Source organism: Oryctolagus cuniculus, chromosome 16, assembly GCF_964237555.1.
Source record: "Oryctolagus cuniculus chromosome 16, mOryCun1.1, whole genome shotgun sequence".
NCBI lineage: Eukaryota > Metazoa > Chordata > Mammalia > Lagomorpha > Leporidae > Oryctolagus > Oryctolagus cuniculus.
The window spans coordinates 51,720,680-51,740,088 of NC_091447.1; the positions used below are offsets into that span (position 1 = coordinate 51,720,680).

At 60.9% G+C, this 19,409-nt stretch overlaps 1 protein-coding gene across 12 annotated transcripts in view; it reads right to left on the minus strand.

Moving 5' to 3' along the window:
• Nucleotides 1-19,409, minus strand: part of CAMK2B (calcium/calmodulin dependent protein kinase II beta) — a 77,130-nt gene that overhangs the window by 40,219 nt on the left and 17,502 nt on the right. For all 12 annotated transcript variants that reach the window (XM_051853040.2, XM_051853045.2, XM_051853044.2 and 9 more), the window contains exon 2: nucleotides 3,948-4,042. In XM_051853040.2, coding sequence (XP_051709000.2) covers nucleotides 3,948-4,042 — 95 coding nt within the window. The remainder of the gene's footprint in view (nucleotides 1-3,947; nucleotides 4,043-19,409) is intronic.

A 19,409-nucleotide genomic window follows, 5' to 3' on the forward strand; every position in this document is an offset into this window, starting at 1 on the left:
CGGCCCCATCCACCCTGATGGACCCAGGCGTGTGTGTGAGCCCTGCGGTCAGCCCTCTGCAGAGGCCCCAGGTCAGAACCCGACATCCTGGACCTTCACAGCAGGCCTGACCCCACGGCCCACTCACCACGGTCTGCCTGGCACCTGCAGACCCCGGTACAGGGTGGCTCTGGGCCCCACCCAGGCCAGTAAGCAAGGAAGGAAAAGCAGCCCCCAAGTCTCAGGCTCAGCCGGTGCAGGGGCTCAAAGCCAGGCCCCTGAGAGTGGACACGGAGCCTGTGCGTGGGACCCCTGCATCAGGGAGGGCACCGGTGTGGGACACCAGGTGGAGGTGGGGCTGGGCCCTGCGCCCTGCACCCTGGGGAAGCCACGTCACCCCCTTTCCCTTCTGGGGGACTTCTCGGAGCCCTTCTGAGGCGGCCTTGGAGCCAAGCCCGAGGTGCAGCGCTGCAGGTGCCCGTGGCCCCGCCTGCCTGCCCTCTGGCCTCCAGCGGGCACTGGGGCGGGGGCTGGGTTTAGGGCAGAGCCGCCGGCCCTGAGGCATGGCCAGGTGGAGGCTGGGGGGCACAGGCAGACGCCCCCTCCCGCTCAGCCTCCTGCACCGGGGACCCCAGCACATCCAGGCAGGCCGGGGGTGGCGAGGTGCGGAGGCTCCCGCTGCGGCATTCTGCTCTGTGACAAGAAGGCAGCTCAGCAACCGGCAATTACCGCGCCAGCGACGGCAGCGCCCGCGGCGCAGGAGGCACCCGGCCCGGGTGCTGGCCTGCAGCTGCCTCCCCTCCTCTGCGCTGGTGTGGGGGAGCCCGGCGGGGCTCCGTGCGGGGGGCATCCTGCTCCTGACGAGCTCTCGGCCCCACCAGTGGCCTCCCCCCAGCTGCTCGCGGTGCAGAAGCCTGGAGATCTCTCAGCACTCGGGATGCGCACAGTCTGACGCCTCGCCGTCCTCCGCTGCACTGGGTAAGCTTTAAAACCCAACCGCCGCTGCCTTTAGCACGGCCCAGTGCGACGTGGAGCGCTGGGGGTGCCTGGGAGAGCCTGGATCCCTGTGCCAGCCCCTCCTCCTGCACATGTGCCACCTGCCGCCTCTCGCATGGGAGCCCTGGACATCTTGGACACAGAGGGGCCGAGGGGCGAGGGGTGGGAGCACAGGCCCCGGCAGTGAGTAGAGCTTTGCCTCAGGCCCCTCCCAAAATAACAGGGCCAAGGCCATTTCAGGGACACCCTGCCCCCAGCCATCCGTGCCAGGAGGAAGCCGAAGCCAGCACACTCGCTGTGTGGGCGTTTGTCCCCAGGTTCCTGGCTCTGGGCTGGGGCCGGAGAGGCCGCCAGGCAGACCCGCTGAGCTTGCCCAGAGTCCGGAGCCCAGGGTGCCCAGGGTCCCTGATGGAGGAGGGGGCCCTGGGCCTGCAGCAGGGCCAGCCGATGGCACCTGAAAGTGACAGGGTGACCAGGCAGGCCCGGGGGAGCAGCAAAGAGGAGGGGGGTTCACACTCAGGCAGCCTGTGCAGGGGGCTCCTCCAGGCACCTCCACTTCCCAAGCTTCTGAACGTTACAGCTGGGGAAACCGAGGTGTACAGTGGGGAGGCCCCCGTGATGTCCGAGCCCCTCTCCCTCACCCCTCGGCCCCTCACGTGATGTCCGAGCCCCTCTCCCTCACCCCTCGGCCCCTCACTGGGGAAGCCCAAAGGGTCTGGGGAAGATGGGCGGAGCCTCTGCTCTCCTCCTGGGGAGGCCGCTGGGCAGTGGGGGTCGGGGACCCAGAGCAGGTGAGTAGGAAGGCAGGATTCTGCCAGCTGCAGAGACCAGGAGGGAAGCTCCCAGCACCCTCCCCTGTGGTGCCACTTGGGGGTGCAGCACTGTCACCCCAAACCCTGCGGGGCAGGCTGGGGCAGCAGAGGGGGAAACGGAGGCACAGCCCACAGCAGTCAAGGCAAGGCCGGCTCTGGGTCGTCTCCTGGAGTCTCCCATCCCCACCACTAGGCCCCCTGACCTCAGCACTCTGCAGATGCATGTGGGGGTGTGGGGTCGACTTGCAGGAGGGAAAACTGCCCAGGTGCTCCGCTGCCTGGCGCCAACCAACTCCTCTCACGCTTCAAGACACACCCCACACAGCCCCCGCACCTCCCTGGCCCCGGCCCCGGCCCCGGCCCCGGCCTGCGGTCAGCACCCTGTCCTCTGCTGTCCAGGACAGCGGCTCTGCTCAGCCTCCCTCGGCCTCGCACAAGCCTACGGGTGAGACGGACGCGCTGTGGGCCCGGGAGCCCTGCGTCTGACCTGACACTCGGGGCAAACCCAGGGAAGACGGGCTGCGGTCTGGGGATGGCATCCAGGGAGGAGGCAGGGCTGGGGCCTCACCCGTGCAGAGGCGCCCGGGGTGGCTCTCTGGGGTCTCGCACACCCGGGGCGGGGGTCCTGGAGGGATGCATGTCAGGGCCGGGCTTCCAGGGGGACAGGGCTCCCCACACTCCTGTGAGGACCAGGAGGGGGACAGAGGGAAACGCAAGGGAAGAGACGGGCATCTGGGGTCTGGTCTGCCAGGCTGGCGGGTTTGGACAAACTTCTACAACAGTCGAGCAGGTCCAGGCCACCTTTCTGTCAACATTCACTCGCACGTCTCCTGGGCATGGCTGGGTCTCTGGGGACACCCTGCCCCCATCGTCACCTGGGGGTGGCACAGTAGCCACCTCTGTCCCCCAGCACAGCACATGGACGGGCCCCACAGGGGACGCTGGAGCGTGACAAGCAGCGAGGACAATGACAGAGGACTGTAGTGGGGATGGATGACCATGAGAGCCGGGGCGGGGCGGGGTCCTGTCTGCCTCAGTCCTCCCACCCACCCCGGCCCAGCACAGCTCAAGTGTGTCTCCAGCAGCGCCGGCCACTGGACGTCTGAGGACATGGACGCTTCCGGAGCGCACAGCAAGCGCTGCGTGGTGCTGACTTCGCTTGACGATGACCAGTGCAGTGTGGCTGCGGCCAAGCTGGGTCTCAGCTCCTGGCTCACCAGGCTTGCAGTCCCCAACTCGGGGGTGAAGCTGGAGCCCCAGAGCCACGGCTGGCCAGTGGCACTGGGCGTGAGTGCTGATGGGATGTCCCCCTGGCGGCTGAGTGGCCGCCAGCGTCCAGCCTGTGAAGTCTGACCAGGCCTGGGCACCTCCAGCCCCTCGTGTCTCAGAGACAAGAAGCAGATGAGGGCTGGGCCGGGGCAGCCGGGGCTGGAAGACCCCGACTCCCACTCCAGCCTGCGTTCAGAGACAGCTCCCAAGAAGAGGAGATAGCCAGTGGAGCCACTGGCCTGGCATACAGCAGGTGCTCAAACAATTCCTACACAAAGCTGACAAATCACACGGGCTGGCCCCACTGCTGCCCCCGGCCGCAGACCCCACAGTCGGCAGGCAGCCCTAGGAGGCCGAGGGCACCTGACCACCAGGGTTCCTCAGCTGGCAGCCAGCTCAGATCTGCGTCAGGATGCCCAGTGGGGAGGGCGGTGTCCAGGAGCAGAGGGAGACGGAGAGCGAGCAACGCAGCACACCCCCTCCACGCTCACCTCCACGGCCACTCCACCCTGGAGATGCCACTCAGTCCGTGGACTCCCGCAGGTGCACACCGCAGCCCTCGGTCCCCGGCTTCTCACCAGCCACAGGTCGTGGGGAGATGACTACCCTGATGCCACAGGGCCCGGCCACCCCCAGCCTCTGGGGCAGAGACCCCACCAGACACGTCCGGGGGGGCCAAGCGAAGGCTCATGGGCATCTGGCTCTGAGAGCCAGGGCACAGGCCTGGGTCCACGGGAGGGTCCCACACCCCGCTCCCACTCAGCCAGACGCACAATCCTGCCCCCCAAAACTCCTGAGCCCCACTCCATCTGTGGAGCCGCAGCAGGGGCCAGCTGAGCCCACCAGGGGCCCGAGGCCCAGCCCGGCCACCGCAGGTGCTCCCAGGCCTACCTCTGGCCGACAGCTTCTTGGTGTTGATGATCTTGGCCGCGTACTCATGGCCAGTGCAGAGCTTGACGCAGCGTCGGACCACAGAGAAAGCCCCCCTGGGAGCACGCAGGAGCGAGAGACAGACAGGGACGGGCAGGGGGAGAGAGAGAGAGAGAGAGAGAGAGCGCTGGTTAGTCCCACAGAACACCCAGCCAGGCGGCGGCAGGCGGCGCTCAGAGGCGGTCCGTGCCCTGTGCACGAAGCTCCTGGCCACCCTCCTTGGCACCAGCAGGACAGGGCCAGGCCTGGGACAGCGTCTGCGAGGAGCAGGAGCGGCCGCGGGCTGGGGGAGGCTGGGGATCCCCGCTCTGCTCTCCTGCACCCCGGGGGCCTTCTGCCCTCATGAATCAGGCAGATCGAGGGTCCACCAGGGAGGCCCCCACCATACACCCCGGAGCGTCTACACACCCCGGGGCGTCTACACCAGGCTACGGGACCCTGGCGTAGGAACTAACGCTGAGCTTGCTGAGCAGGCTCTTCACAGGACTCGCGGAAGGTTCTGGAAGGAGAACAGAGAGGCATCCCATCAGCAAAGGACACAGCTTGGGGAGAGGGTCCCCGGGCATCCCCTGCCCTGGGGTCAGAGCAGACGCTGGGACACTCACGCCCACGCACCTCACAGGGCCCTGCCAAGGGACACAGGGCAGACTCGGGACCCGGCAGGCGGCCCACCAGGAGCCCAGGGAGGCACCTGCTGCGAGCCCAGGGAGGGGCAGCAGGAGGGGGCCAACCCCGGGCAGGGGCTGGGCTGCGGGCCGGGGCTGGGAGGGGGCCAGAGTCGGGCTGCACACTGCAGCCCTGGGCGGCCCTGGCCCCCAGCATGGCCCGCCCTCAGCTGCCCCCAGCCCTCAGGCACCACGCCCAGGCTTAGGGGCAGGGGCTGTGATCCTGGGAGACAAATCCCTGTGAAAATGCACTATTTATTCCTTGGGAAAACACTGACGGCCACACGGAATCTAATTGAACACTTTAGGAATACCTCGGGTCTTCATGCCACGGGCTTCACCATGAAGCTTGACAGAGACAGGGGAGGTGGGCGGCGACCCCCCGGGCAGGGGGCGGCCCAGGAGGTACACATTTTCACTCTGCAGTCTCTCGTTCTACCTGATGTTTTGTAGGATATTTATTTATTTAGGAAATCAGAGTTACAGAGAGAGAGAGAGGTCCTCCATCCACTGGTTCACTCCCCAGGTGGCCGCAACGGCCAGCACTGGGCCAGGCCAAAGCCAGGAGCCAGGAGCTTCACCTGGGCCCCCCACGTGGGTGGCAGGGCCCAAGCAGTCGGACCGTCCCCCACTGCCTTCCCAGGCCACAGCAGGGAGCTGGATCGGACTCCGACAGTAAATGCAGGTGTCATGGCAGCGGCTCCACCCCCTACGCCATAGCGCCCGCCCCATCCATCCGATCTTATCACCATGCACACCAGTTACAAACAGAGTCAGCCACTGTAACTCTAGCGCCTGGGAGAAGCTGCTGGTGAGGACGGAGGCTCCCAGGGCCGCAGCCTGGGGTCAGGCGGCCCCGTGGTCTGAGGGAGGTGGACGTCAGGGCCCGGGCGGAGGGAGGACCCAGCGAGCCGGCCGCAGCCTCCCGCTCCTGAGCCTCCCGCAAAGCCCGGCTCCTCTGAGCGCTGCCCCGGCAGGCGTCTCGTGTCTGGGGCGCTCACTCCGCTTCATGGAACTTCTTTCTGCCCCTCCCTCCATGGCTGTCTGTGGGGAGGGCCGAGTCCGGCCCACTCTGGGCGCTGTCATCAGGACGATGCCCAGCCTGCAACACGGAGCCAGGACGGACCCAGGCAGCCCAGGTCAGCTGCGAGAGTGGGGTGGCCGGGCCTCAGCACCCGTCTGGCCCGGCACACAGAACCAGAGTGCTCACCGAAGAGCCTCGGAGACGGAGGGGCTGGGGTGGGACACAGCAGCCTGGAAAACTGAGAACCCCCAGAGCAAACCAGCAGGGGGACACCCGGCGAGGCCCAGCACGGGGGAGGGGAGCCTGCGGGGGACGGGCATCGTGTGTGCTGAGGCCGGGCAGGACACAGGCCAGGCAGAGGAAATCCCTCCTCCCACCCAGACGCACATCTGGGCCCGGCAGGCAGTGGCCGCCTCTGGTCGCAGCTCCACGGAGGACGACCTGGTCAGGGTGGCAGGTGCACCCCTGACCACGCTCCCACCCCTGGCGCCCCCCGCTGGCGGAGGCAGCCTCGAGCCCCCTGCAGCATCCACGTCGCCTGCCGCTGAGGGCGGTGGAAAGCGACGCGAGCGCTGGCTCAGATCACGGGGCCCCAGGCACCAAGCGTGTTAAAATCAAATAAAGCTAATTAAAGCCAGACGCTGCCTTTGAGTCCCCGCCTCGCTGACAGGTTGCAGTGGATCCACAGCACTGGGGGGACCGTCCTGGGAGGAGACGCAGGGAAGAACGGCCAAGAGGGGCCCGGCTGCACGGCGGTTCCGGCCCACGTGGGGCTCCGGCTTCACTGCTGTCCCCTCATAGGCAGGGCCTGGCCCACAGTGTCCCACAAGCCCCAGCTCTGAGCCGCGCCCAGGTGCCCACTGGGTCCCACCATCATCTACGGCTCCCACCCGCCCCAGAACCCAAGGAGCTGCGGCCCACCTCACCCTCTCCGGGGGGCCACCAGCAGCCCCCCCGATACCCAGGCTGCCCCGCAGGCTCCTCCCCCTGGGCGGGGCCAAGCAGCGGGAAGTCTGCTGGAGCTGGCTGGAGCAGGCACAAGGCTGAGCCTCACTCTGGGCCTGCAGTAGGGGCTGCAGAACAAACCAAGGGCCCCTCTCCCTCCTCCCCTCATCACAATGGGCCCCAGGGACACAGGAGGGCTCTCGGCACCAGGTAAGACCCCCGATGCGGCCATCAGGCCACCTCTCCTGTCCCATGGGCCCCAGGGCTGGCCGTGTCCCCAGCGAGTGGGACAATGATTGTCTCTCCTGCCAGACCACGTTCATATGAAATAAAGGGACCCACGGGGAGGCCTGAGGCAGGCCCGCAGCCAGGGTGTGTGGACGCCGGGGACAGGGAGCTGGGGGCTTGCTCGGGAACGTGGAGTCTCAGGGCGCTGCCAGCCACGCCCTCGACACACAGACTCTGGCTCCCTGTGGGCGTTCTGGAGTGGCAGGCGCTCCCCTGTCCCCTCTCTGCCCCCAGGCCGTGTCCACCCTGTGACCCCGGGTTGTCCTGCCTGTCTGGCCCCCGCTGGCTCCCTACCAGGGTGCTGTCTGCGTAACCAAGCCTGCCAACCCCACTTCACTTCCACCCATACCACAAACACACGTGTCTGCTAACAACACAGCACAAGCGTGCGCACACACACACGATGCACCTCAGACTCGCATGATGCACTTCACACATGATGCATGTCACACACATGACACATGACACACTTCACAGTGCTGCATGTCACACACATACGACACACGGCACACTTCACATGATGCACGTCACACACATGATGATGTCACACATGTTACACTTCACATGATGCACGTCACACACATGATGATGTCACACATGTTACACTTCACATGATGCACGTCACACACATGATGATGTCACACATGTTACACTTCACATGATGCACGTCACACACACGATGCACTCAGCACACACACATGCACACGCACTCTCCAGACGGGCAGGAAGCGCCCGGCCCACGTGCAGACCCGTCACTCCACAGACCACGTTGTGGAGCTGACAGAGGCGGAGCGAGTGGAATGAAAGCCAAGAGCTAACCCCGTGACCGGCTTCGTAAGCTGACGACCTCTGGCTGCCGGGTGAGCCCCACGTGGCTCCGGCACTGCCCTCACTGCAAAGCGCAGCCCACCCCGGCACCTCCGCAGACCTTTCTGGGACAGGTGGCTCCTGCTATGGACTGGCGAAAGGCTGTTCCGCCTACCCAAGCTCGTCCCAACTATTCTCTTTAAATACTTACTTGAAAGGCAGAGTTAGAGAGAGAGAAGTAGAGAGACAGAGAGAATCTTCCAGCCACTGGCTCACTCCCCAAATGACCACAACAGCCAGGGCTATGCCAGGAGTCAGGAATTCCATCCAGTCTCCCACGTGGGTGCAGGGGCCCAAGCACTAGGGCCGTGTTCCACGCTTTCCCAGGCGCGTTAGCAGGGAGCTGGATTGGAAGTGGAGCAGCCAGGACTCAAACCAGTGCTCATATGGGATGCTAGTGCTGCAGGCAGCTGGTTAAGCCGCTGCACCACAATGTTGGCTTAATTTCCCAGGTTTTTTTTATTAATTCATTTATTTTTTGACAGGCAGAGTGGACAGGGACAGTGAGAGAGAGAGACAGAGAGAAAGGTCTTCCTTGTCCGTTGGTTCACCCTGCAGTGGCAGCTGCGGCCGGCGCACCGCACTGATCCGAAGCCAGGAGCCAGGTGCTTCTCCTGGTCTCCCATGGGGTGCAGGGCCATCCTCCACTGCCCTCCCAGGCCACAGCAGAGAGCTGGACTGGAAGAGGAGCAACTGGGACAGAATCCGGCACCCCGACCGAATTTCCCAGTTTTTAAAAACCTAAGTCAAGCAGGTACTGATTTGTGTTTCAAGAAAAAAAAAAAAAAAAAACCCTCTCCTACCTTTGACCTTGATCTGAGCAACTGGGCAGAAGCGGTCACTTCTGCATGGACAGGCGGGCGCTGAGACCGTGGCTGGTCTCCCCTCGTCCTGCTATCAGACAGGAACGTGGCCCTGCTCACGGCAGGTGCACCGCATTTGCACAGGAAGTAGGCAGTTTGAGGACCTCGCTGCCCTTCCTCCGGGGTGCGGTTCTCCCATGGTGTCTGCTCTCACAATTGGGGACCACTTGTCCCTGACGTCTGCTTTCCCCCCAGTATTTCCCCACGGAGTTGATGACCCTTGACCACCGCGCTGTGACGGCCACAGCCCACGACACGGTCTGGACGCCCGCCCCAGGATGCCCTGCAGGATTCACCCCTCCGCAGCCTCCCCGGGCCTGGGCTGAAGCAGGCGAGGAGACTGACGGAGCTGCACAGCCCCGGCTGAACGAGGTCCCACAGGGAAGGCACGAGGAAGCTGGGCTCAGGGTCTCCGTGCTGGGCGTCACCTTCTGTCCGCGGCTCCTCAGCCCACGCTGTGGCAGCTTCTGGGTTCCCAGTCCGTATTTTGCCTTTGGTTTTCATCATCACTTCACTGTCACGCTCACATATCGGCACCTTAACCGCGGGGCACAGTAGACAGCTGGGCGCACCCTCGGGGGACAGCGCTGGGGACGGCCACAGCAGCCCGCCCACTTCCAGAGTGCACTTCCGAAGGTGCAAACACTGGGTGATTTTACCTCCAGCAGCGCAAAGCCCCAACCCTGGCCGCCTCGGTCCTTCCTGGGAATCGGGGGAGGGGCTCACTGAGCCCCAGGAAGGGCCCTTGAAGCTCTCATGGGCTCCAGGCCACCCAGCTCCCCGACCCTGACCTTCGAGCCCAGGGAGAAGCTGACATCACCTCAGCTCCTGCCGCCCTGACAAAACACCGAGACTGGGCGGCTCCCACGGCGAAGCCCACGCCCTCCCAGTCTGGACTGGGAAGTGAGAGGTCAGGGGTCAGTGGGCCGGCGGGAGGGAAAGCCTGTCCCCGCCTCCCTGGATCTCTGGGGGCGCCAGCCATGCCCGGCTTGTAGACTCGTCGCCGACCGCTGCCTTCATAGCCCCTGGGTCCTCTGCGTGAGTCTGTGTCCAGAGGTGCCTGTCCCCAGCAGGACTCCCGTTCCTGACGGCTCACAGCTGCTGCTGCCCGGCTTCCCAGCAGGGCCGCAGGCCGACGTGCGGGGACACTGAATCCAACAACCCCCAGCTCGGGCTGCCCCGAGGCTGCCTGTGGAATGGTGTCCAGATGCAACCGCCCCCGTGTCGGCTCCCGGGGCATCATCAGGTGCAAGGGTCCTGCGGGCACCACGTTCGGGCCCCGTGGGCTTGGTGCTCTCCCACCCTCCTCTTTCACTGCACTGCGGCTCTCCCTCCCCCCATCCCACCACGGACGCCTTGACCTCAGAAGGCCCTGGGGGCCGGCAGGAGGGTTGGGGGAGCAGCTTCTCACTCTTGGGACTCAGCCTTGACCCCAGAGGGCACATGTTTCCTCCGATGACACAGGAGCAGACACACGTGGCAGCCCGGACAGAAACATGGCTGCCCATCCACCAAGGACACAGCCAGACTCCACGGCCGCACCTGTGATGGCAGCTGCTGCCCTTGGGGTCTCGTGGGCGCACCCAGACCAGAAAGACCCCCGTGGGACCCCCACCCTAGCCTCCTGGGTCCTCCTGCTGGCGCCCCGCCCCAGGCACATGGCAGGAGCTCTCAGCTCCGTGGGGGGCCCCAAAAGCCAGCAGCCCTCCACGCCTGTCGCGTGCTCTCCTCCCCGAGGGCAGAGCTGAGGCGTGGGAGGGGAGCCTCCTGCACCCAGCGAGGCTGCTACAACACTGTCTGTGGCTTCACATCCATCAGTGTCCCCGCTGTCACCTTTCCCAGCTAGACCAAGTCTCCTCCACAGCCCTGGGGCCAGGCGGGGTCTCACAGGCGCCGCACCCCCAGCACAGGTGTTCTGGCTCCTCCCACCTGCACCCCACACGCCTGGCCAGCCCCAGGAGTGTGACTCCGGCCTCAGTCTCTCCTCCTGGGTCCTCTCTGCCTCTGCCAAAGTCACCACCCAGCGGGCCACCAGGAGGCCCCTGACTGCTACTCAGAGAGGGGACAGGCAGGGCAGGGCACCTGTGTCCCGGCCGCCGCTGGCGTGCTGGTCAGTCCAAGAGCGACACACAAAGCAGACTGTCTAACGCCAGTTCCCGCCCCCGTCCCAGTGACAAGCGCGGCGCAGGGACAGGAAGCACCCAGCTGCGGAGCAGATGGAGCCCGGGGCACAGCACATGTGCTCAGTCGCTGATTAGCAACGCCGGCCTGAGCGCTTGGAAGGACACTGGGGCCACAGCGCACAAGGTCCCTTCCCTTGATCTGGAAAAATCTCCAGGCCAGAGGCCTTGCGGCCCCCACCCCACCCCCCCTGTGCAAATCCCTCCTCCTGGGTTCTGTTCTCTCTCCCGTCACAACCCCGGCGGCCTGGATGCCCCCTCGATGAACCCTCCAGGGAGCAGGCCCGGCACCCCCAAGCCTGCACGCGCCCCCTGCCCGCAGTTCACAGGCCATTTCTGCGGCCTGATCCATTCCCTGGGGGCACCAAGGCCAGCCTCCCCCACCCCCCTTCTCCTCAGCATCTGCACCAAGACTCAGCTGTGCACAGGAAGTCAGTGTGCATGGGGGCTGCCCTCCTGGGACTCAGTGCCAGTCCCCACCCCTCCTGACACGGCACCAGCCTACCCCAGAAGCATCGGGTCAAATGCAGATGGGGCTGAGAGCCGGGGGCCCCAGCAGGCTCAGACCATGTGTCCCCCGGGCGCTGCACCCCCCTAAGACAGGAGGTCAAGGGCCATTGGCCAGTCCCATGACTCTGGACTCAGAGAAGCCTAGGAGACAGGAAGAAGACCGGGGACTTCATCAGGAGGATCTGGGACAAGTTCCAGGCTTGCAACCTAGTGGCCACCTGCAAAATGGGTTCCACAATCCACGTCACACAGGTGATATGTCGGGATAGCAGGTGCATCCCTCAAACCACTTCTGGGCAGACTGGTTTATTTATCTGCAAGTCAGAGTTACAGAAGGAGAGGGAGAGACAGACAGAAAGAGCTCTTCCATCCGCTGGTTCATTCCCAACCTGGCTGCAGGCCAAGGCCCAGAGCCGGGAGCCTCTTTCGGGTGTCCCACGTGGGTGGCAGGGGCCCAAGCACTTGGGCCATCTTTCATGGCCTTTCCCACACTAACATTAGCAAGGAGCTGGATCAGGAGTGGAACAGCCAGGGCTCGAGGCGGCACCCGGAGGGATGCCAGGGCCACAGGTGGTGCCTTTGCCTGCTATGCCACAACGCCGGCCTCCTCCTTTCTTTTCTAAAGACCTAAATGTGCAAGGGAACACTCCCGACACTTTCCATGCCAGTGCCAGAAGTCTGGAAGTCGACGTCGCTCCCATCCTCGGAGACAGAACCCCGAACCTAAAAGTCAACAGCTCCTCCCATATTCCCCCGGAGAACTGAGGCCCGGGGCAAACTGCTGCCCCCCAAACTGGGGAGACAGGCGGCCACAAACTGCTGGGAGCAGAAGCCGCGCAGAACCAGCGCTGGGGGAGGGAAGCCGAGCCCCGGGAGCTCAGTGTGGGGGACCAGGCGAGGCTCAGGGGCCCGGGGCTGCCCCGCCTGTGCGGGGGCTCCCACACTCCCGCTTTTCCATCCAGCAACCCGGCCAGGGTCTCACAGGGAAGCCTGCAGGCAAAAGCCCCAGACATCCACCAGAGGGAGAGCAGAGGCCGGCGTCGTGCACCTGGGCGTCCAGTTCTCCTGACCTCAGGAGAACCCTCTACTGAAGTCTGATCTGCGGCGTCACTGGAGCCACGCCTCCGGGGAGGTGGGGACACAGCCATCCCCAGCCCCTCCAGCCACCCTGCCCCACAGCAGGGGGTGGGAAGGAGACCAGGAAGCACCCTGGAGGCCACAGCCTGGGCGCCGAGCTCAGCAAGGCACTGAGACCTCGCCACGGGCTACTGTGGCCTCCCGGGCTCCCCACACCCCACCGCCCATCACTACTCATCACCTTCCTCCTGACCAAAAACCACCAACCAAACCAAGACACGAGCTGGCCACGCCCACGCCAGGCTCGGAAGTGGCAGTGACCGGATCCAGCAACCTGGGACACAGAACGGCTCCGCTGAGGGCACCAATGAGAACGCAGACTCTGCAAGGACGGACGGGCGAAACAGACAGATGGAGAACTTAAGAATAAATCAATAAGAAAGACTAGAAATCAAAAGTAACAGAAACAGAGAGAGCCTTCGAGGAGCTCACCAGCAAGCTGGGCGGAGCTGGGGAAGGAGCCGTGACCCTGGAGAAGGAACCGTGACCCTGGAGAAGGAGCCGTGACCCTGGAGAAGGAGCCGTGACCCTGGAGAAGGAGCCGTGACCCTGGAGAAGGAGCCGTGACCCTGGGGAAGGAGCCGTGACCCTGGAGAAGGAGCCGTGACCCTGGAGAAGGAGCCGTGACCCTGGAGAAGGAGCCGTGACCCTGGAGAAGGAGCTGTGACCCTGGAGAAGGAGCCGTGACCCTGGAGAAGGAGCCGTGACCCTGGGGAAGGAGCCGTGACCCTGGAGAAGGAACCGTGACCCTGGAGAAGGAGCCGTGACCCTGGAGAAGGAGCCGTGACCCTGGAGAAGGAGCCGTGACCCTGGAGAAGGAGCCGTGACCCTGGGGAAGGAGCCGTGACCCTGGAGAAGGAGCCGTGACCCTGGAGAAGGAGCCGTGACCCTGGAGAAGGAGCCGTGACCCTGGAGAAGGAGCCGTGACCCTGGGGAAGGAGCCGTGACCCTGGGGAAGGAGCCGTGACCCTGGGGAAGGAGCCGTGACCCTGGAGAAGGAGCCGTGACCCTGGGGAAGGAGCCGTGACCCTGGGGAAGGAGCCGTGACCCTGGGGAAGGAGCCGTGACCCTGGAGAAGGAGCCGTGACCCTGGGGAAGGAGCCGTGACCCTGGAGAAGCATCGTAGCAGCTTCCAAAGCAGAAGTGAAACTTGGACAAAAGAAAAAGACAAAACAAGATACCCAAGAACTACAGGAAAGCTGCGGAGGTGTAACACGCATGCAACAGGTACCAGGAATTCTCGCGGGAGAAGAAAGTGCAGGAGACAAAGCACCAGAAACGTTGATGCAATAATGAGCGCCTGGCAGTTTTCCACCGCTGAGGGAGGCGCCAGACCACAGAAAGCCCAGCCAATGCCCAAACACCTGCAGCTCGCGGAAGATCAAAGACCCAACCCTTCGAGAGGCTAGAAGTGAAAACACCCGTCCTGCAGAGCGGCAAAGACTAGGACGGCGGCTTCTCTCCAGGGAGCACGGGAATGAGACAGGGCAATGGGTACGCGTGGAAAGAAAAGAACCACAAATGTAGAAGCGCTGATCCAGAAACAGTTACCCTCGACAGCAAGGGAGGTGAAGGTGCGCTCACACAAAACCTGAGGGACTGGGATCCCAGGAGACCTGCCTCGCAAGAAATGCTAAGAGAAACTATCTAGGAAGAAGGAAAATGAGGGGCCAAGCCTCTGCCTGCAGGGCTGGCATCCCATATGGGAGCCCGTTTGTGTCCTGGCTGCTCTACTTCCCTGCACCCGCATGGGAGACCTAAATGAGGCTCCTGGCTCCTGGCTTCCGTCTGGTGCAGCCCTGGCCATTGCGGTCATCTGGGGAGTGAACCAGCAGATGGAAGATTCTCTCTGCCTCTGCCTGTCTCTCCATAATTCTTTCAAATAAATAAACACAATTTCAAAAAGAAACTTAGATCTACACAGAGTTGGAGAAGGAGTGAGTGAAGAAAATGCAAAGTGCTTTTTCTTGTTCTTCATCCATCCTGCAGGTAAGTTTGCTGAAGGCTGCAGCGCCGGCACACCGGGTTCTAGTCCCGGTCGGGGCGCCGGATTCTGTCCCGGTTGCCCCTCTTCCAGGCCAGCTCTCTGCTGTGGCCCGGGAAGGCAGTGGAGGATGGCCCAAGTACTTGGGCCCCGCACCCCATGGGAGACTGGGAAGAAGCACCTGGCTCCTGCCTTCGGATCAGCACGGTGCGCCGGCCGCAGCAGCCATTGGGGGGTGAACCAACGGTAAAGGAAGACCTTTCTCTCTGTCTTTCTCTCTCACTGTCCACTCTGCCTGTCAAAAAAAAAAAAAAAAATAGTAGCAATGATGTATCCGGTGACTACAGCTCATGGGGAAGTGAAAAGAAACAATATGTGAAGGAGCGGAAGGAGGAATCGATGCTGGGGTGCGGTGCTGGCACTGCTTCACCACTCGTGAGCTGGGATGGCGTTACCTGAAAGTGGACTTGGAGCCGGCACCGCGGCTCAGTAGGCTAATCCTCCGCCTTGCGGCGCCAGCACACTGGGTTCTAATCCCGGTCAGGGCGCCGGATTCTGTCCCGGTTGCCCCTCTTCCAGGCCAGCTCTCTGCTGTGGCCAGGGAGTGCAGTGGAGGATGGCCCAAGTGCTTGGGCCCTGCACCCCATGGGAGACCAGGAGAAGCACCTGGCTCCTGCCATCGGATCAGCGCGGTGTGCCGGCAGCGCGCCGGCCGCAGGGGCCATTGGGGGGTGAACCAACGGCAAAGGAAAACCTTTCTCTCTGTCTCTCTCTCTCTCACTGTCCACTCCGCCTGTCAAAAAAAAAAAAAAAGTGGACTTGGATGAGCTGTAATGTATATTGCAAACTCTAGGGCAAGCACCAACCACACAGGAGGAGGAGGAAGATGAGGAGGAGGAGGAGGACTGATACGCTAAGAGAAGAGAGAGCGTGGAGTCACACAAAACGTCCAGTGAGGCGTCGGCGCTGTGGTGCAGTGGGTCAAGCCCCCTGCAGCCAGCATCCTACAGCTGCGCTTCCAATCCAGCTCCCTGCTAATGCACCTGGGGAAGCGGCCCAAGTGCCTGGGCTCTTGTCACCACATGGGAAACGCTGATGGAGCTCCAGGCTCCTGGATTTGGCCTGGACGACCCCCAGCCATCGTGGCCATTTGGGGAATGAACCAGTAGATGGACGATCTCTCTCTGTCGCTCTTTCAGTAAATAAAATAAATCTTTTTTAAAAATGCCTATTGAAACCACAGAAAACAGAAACAGGATGTAAGACAAAGGAAAAAAAAGAAAAAGGGGAATAAACAAAATATAATAACAAAGTGGCAGATATGTCAATTCCAGTTTAAATCTTACTGGGTCTAAACACACCAATTAAATGATAGAGGCAGTTACGCTGGGTTAAAAAAAGACCCAATTATATGTTGTCTACAAGAAATCCACTTTTAATATAAAGATATAAATAGATTAAAATAAAGGCATGAACATTACTCTCAAAGTGATCTACAGATTCAGTACAATTCGTATAAAAGTTCTAACAGCCTTTTTTCTTTTTAATTTTCTGCAGACAGAACAACTTATCCTAAAACTCAAAGAATCAAGGGACACTAAACAGCCAAACAATCTTGAAAAACAATAAAAGATTTGGAGGACTCACATTTTCTGATTTCAAAATCTGCCACAGAACTTCAGTCATCAAAACAGTGTGGCATCGGCGTAAGGAGGGACAGACAGACCAAGGACTCCAAGAGCCCCGAGAGGAACCCTCCTGGGTGCGCCCCACTGATTCTCAACGGCAGAGCCAAGACCGGCGCACAGGGACGGAACAGGAAAACTGGACAAACATGCGGAAGAACGGGGCTGGACCCTCATCTAACACACTGAGAACGGATCACAGAGCTGAACCTACGAGCAGAGACCACAGAATGAAATCAGCGGACATCCTCACGGCATTCGCCTTGGCAGTGATTCCTTGGATCTGACACCAAAGTGCAGGCAAGAGAAGAAGACGCCGGCTGGGGCCAGCGCTGTGGCGCGGTGGCTTAGGCTGGCACGCAGGACGCAGACTGGAGTGCTGCTTCGAGTCCCAGCCGCCTTGCTCCCTGCTAACGTGCCTGGGAAGGCAGCGGAAAGTGGCCCAAGTGCTTGGGCCCCTGCACCCACGTGGGAAACAAGGACGGAGCTCGTGGCTCCTGACTTCATCCCGGCCCCGCTGCAGCTATCGCAGCCACTTGGGGAGGGAGCCAGCAGACGGAAGGTCTTTGTCTCTCTCTCTCTCTGTCTCTCTGGTGCTCTGCCTTTCAAATAATAAAGCTTTAGATTTAAAAAAATAGATAAACTGGACTTCACCAAAATGTAAAACTTTTGTGCATCAAGAGACCCTACGAAGAAAATGCAAAACAACCCAGAGAATGGGAGGAGACATCTGCACTCCATACATCCGATAAGGGATAAATATAGGCGAACTCCTAAAAGTCAGCAGCGAAAAGCAAACACGCCAGTGCGAAAATGAGCAAGAACGCGATGAGGCGCCATGTATCCAAAGGACTGCAAACGGCCAGGAGGCAGAAAGACGCTGACGTCGAAACCACGTCGAGACCCGCTTCAAACCCATCAGGGCGGCTCCTGCGCAGAACTGCCGGAGAGGCTGGAAATCACAAGTGTTGGTGAGGTTGTGGAGACGTCGGAACCCTCGCGCCGCTAGTGGGAATGGGAGGTGGCGCAGTCGCTGTGAGAAACAGCTTGGCAGCGCCTCCGGAAGTTAAACATAGAATTACCGCACGAGCCACCACTTCCAGCAACTGGAAGCAGGCAACCAGAGATGCTCGTGCCGGTGCTCCCAGCAGTGGGAGCCGCGGGCAGCCAGAAGGCAGGAGCAACTCAAGTGTCTACCGACAGGAACGCACGGGGTGTGGCGCACACACCAGGAGGCTCTGAGACGTGCCCAGCACGGGTGACCTCTGAAGGCACTGGGCTAAGGGAAAGAACCCAGCCACGAAGCAGCCATACTGCGCGGTGCCGCTCACACAAGGTGGAGCACTCACAGCAAAGCGACCCGGGGCTGGGACAGGAGGGCCGGAGTTACTGTGGACTGGGCCAGAGTTTCACTTAAGGGAGACCAGAAGAATTCTGAACCTGCTGGTGATGAGTCCTGCACGCCACTGAGCTGTGCACTGGACAGTGGTCAAAAGGATACAGTTCTACTGTGTGAAGGCCATGCCCTAAAAAAACTGAAAATTATAAGTATAAAGAATAAAGCAGGGGCCGGCACCATGGCACAGTAGGTTAATCCTCCGCCTGCAGCGCCAGCATCCCATATGGGCGCTAGTTCTAGTCCTGGCTGTTCCTCTTCCAGTCCAGCTCTCTTCTGTGGCCTGGAGTGCAGCGGAGGATGGCCCAAGTGCTTACGCCCTGCACCCGCATGGGAGACCAGGAGGAGGCACTGGCTCCTGGCTTGGGATCGGCGCAGCGCACTGGCTGTAGCACCATTTGAGGAGTGAACCAACAGAGGGAAGACCTTTCTCCCTGTCTCTCCCTCTCTCACTGTCTGTAACTCTACCTCTCTAATAAATAAAAAAAATCTTAAAAAAAAAATAGAATAAGGCAGAGGAGCCCAATCAGAATCTAAATTAGTGAGATATTTGTACAAATTAGGGGGAAGGAGAGCTTGACTAGACAGTTCTTTGACTGTTTCTGGTCTCTGCCATGTGTGATGCTGAGAAAAATCGTCATCTGTCCACGAGGATGAGAATAGTCTCTTTGTAAAAGTCAAGAAACAACGCATAGTCTGGTGTCCTGTACACACGCAATAACTGTGCAGCTGCAATTATTTGTAATGGTTAAAAAGGTAGGTTTCATGTTGTGTACATTTTACAGATTATACATGGATGGAGAAAGATATACCACACTAACACTGAAGAGAATAAAGCAGGACCAGGGGCTGGCACTGTGGCGCAGCGGGTTAATGCCCTGGCCTGAAGTGCCCGTATTCCAAATGGACATCGGTTGGAGACCCGGCTGCTCCACTCTGATCCAGCTCTCTGCTGTGGCCCGGGACGGCAGTAGAAGATGGCCCAAGTCCTTGGGCCCCTGCACCCACGTGGGAGACCTGGAAGAGGCTCCTGGCTCCTGGCTTCAGATCGGCACAGCTCCAGCTGTTGCTGCCAACTGGGGAGTAAACCAGCGGATGGAAGACCTCTCTCTCTCTCTCTCTCTCTCTTTCTGCCTCTCCTCTCTCTGTGTAACTCTGACTTTCAAATAAATACATAAATAAATCTTTAAAAAAATAAAGCTGGACTAGCTAGATGAGAACCAGACAAAGCAGACTGCAAATCAAGAGCAACTGCCGGGGATGAAGCTACACGCCGGGCGCAGGCACTACGTGCGGGTAAGCTAGCGGTCCTGTGGAACGCCGCATCCATGTCAGAGTGCTATCTAAGTCCCAGCTATTCCACTCTGATTCAGCTTCCTGTTAATGCGCTTGGGAGGCAGCAGGCAATGCCCAGGTACTCGGGTTCCTGCCATCCACGTGAGTTCTGGGCTCCTGACTTCAGCCGGGCCCAGCCCAAGCTGTTGCAGGCATTTGAAGAATGAAGCAACAGACGGAATCTCTCTCTCTCTCTTCCTCTCTGCCTCCCTCCTTCTCTCTCTCCCTCCCTCCCTCCCTCCCTTTCCACCTCCCTCCCTCCCTTTCAAATAAAATGAAAATAAATATTTTAAAAAGAGATACAATGTTCATAATAATAAAGGAGTTAATTTTCTGTGTGTGTGTGTCTCCCTCTCTCACTCTGCCTTTCAAGAAATAAATAAACCAAAAAAAAAAAAAACACAGTCTGATATACACACTCAAAAAATGTTATCTATGATTATTTTTAATAGCCAAAATGGTAAATATTATCTTATGTGTATCTTAGCACAATTTTAAAAAGTAAATGGATGGACAGATGTATACCATGCTAACACTAACTAAA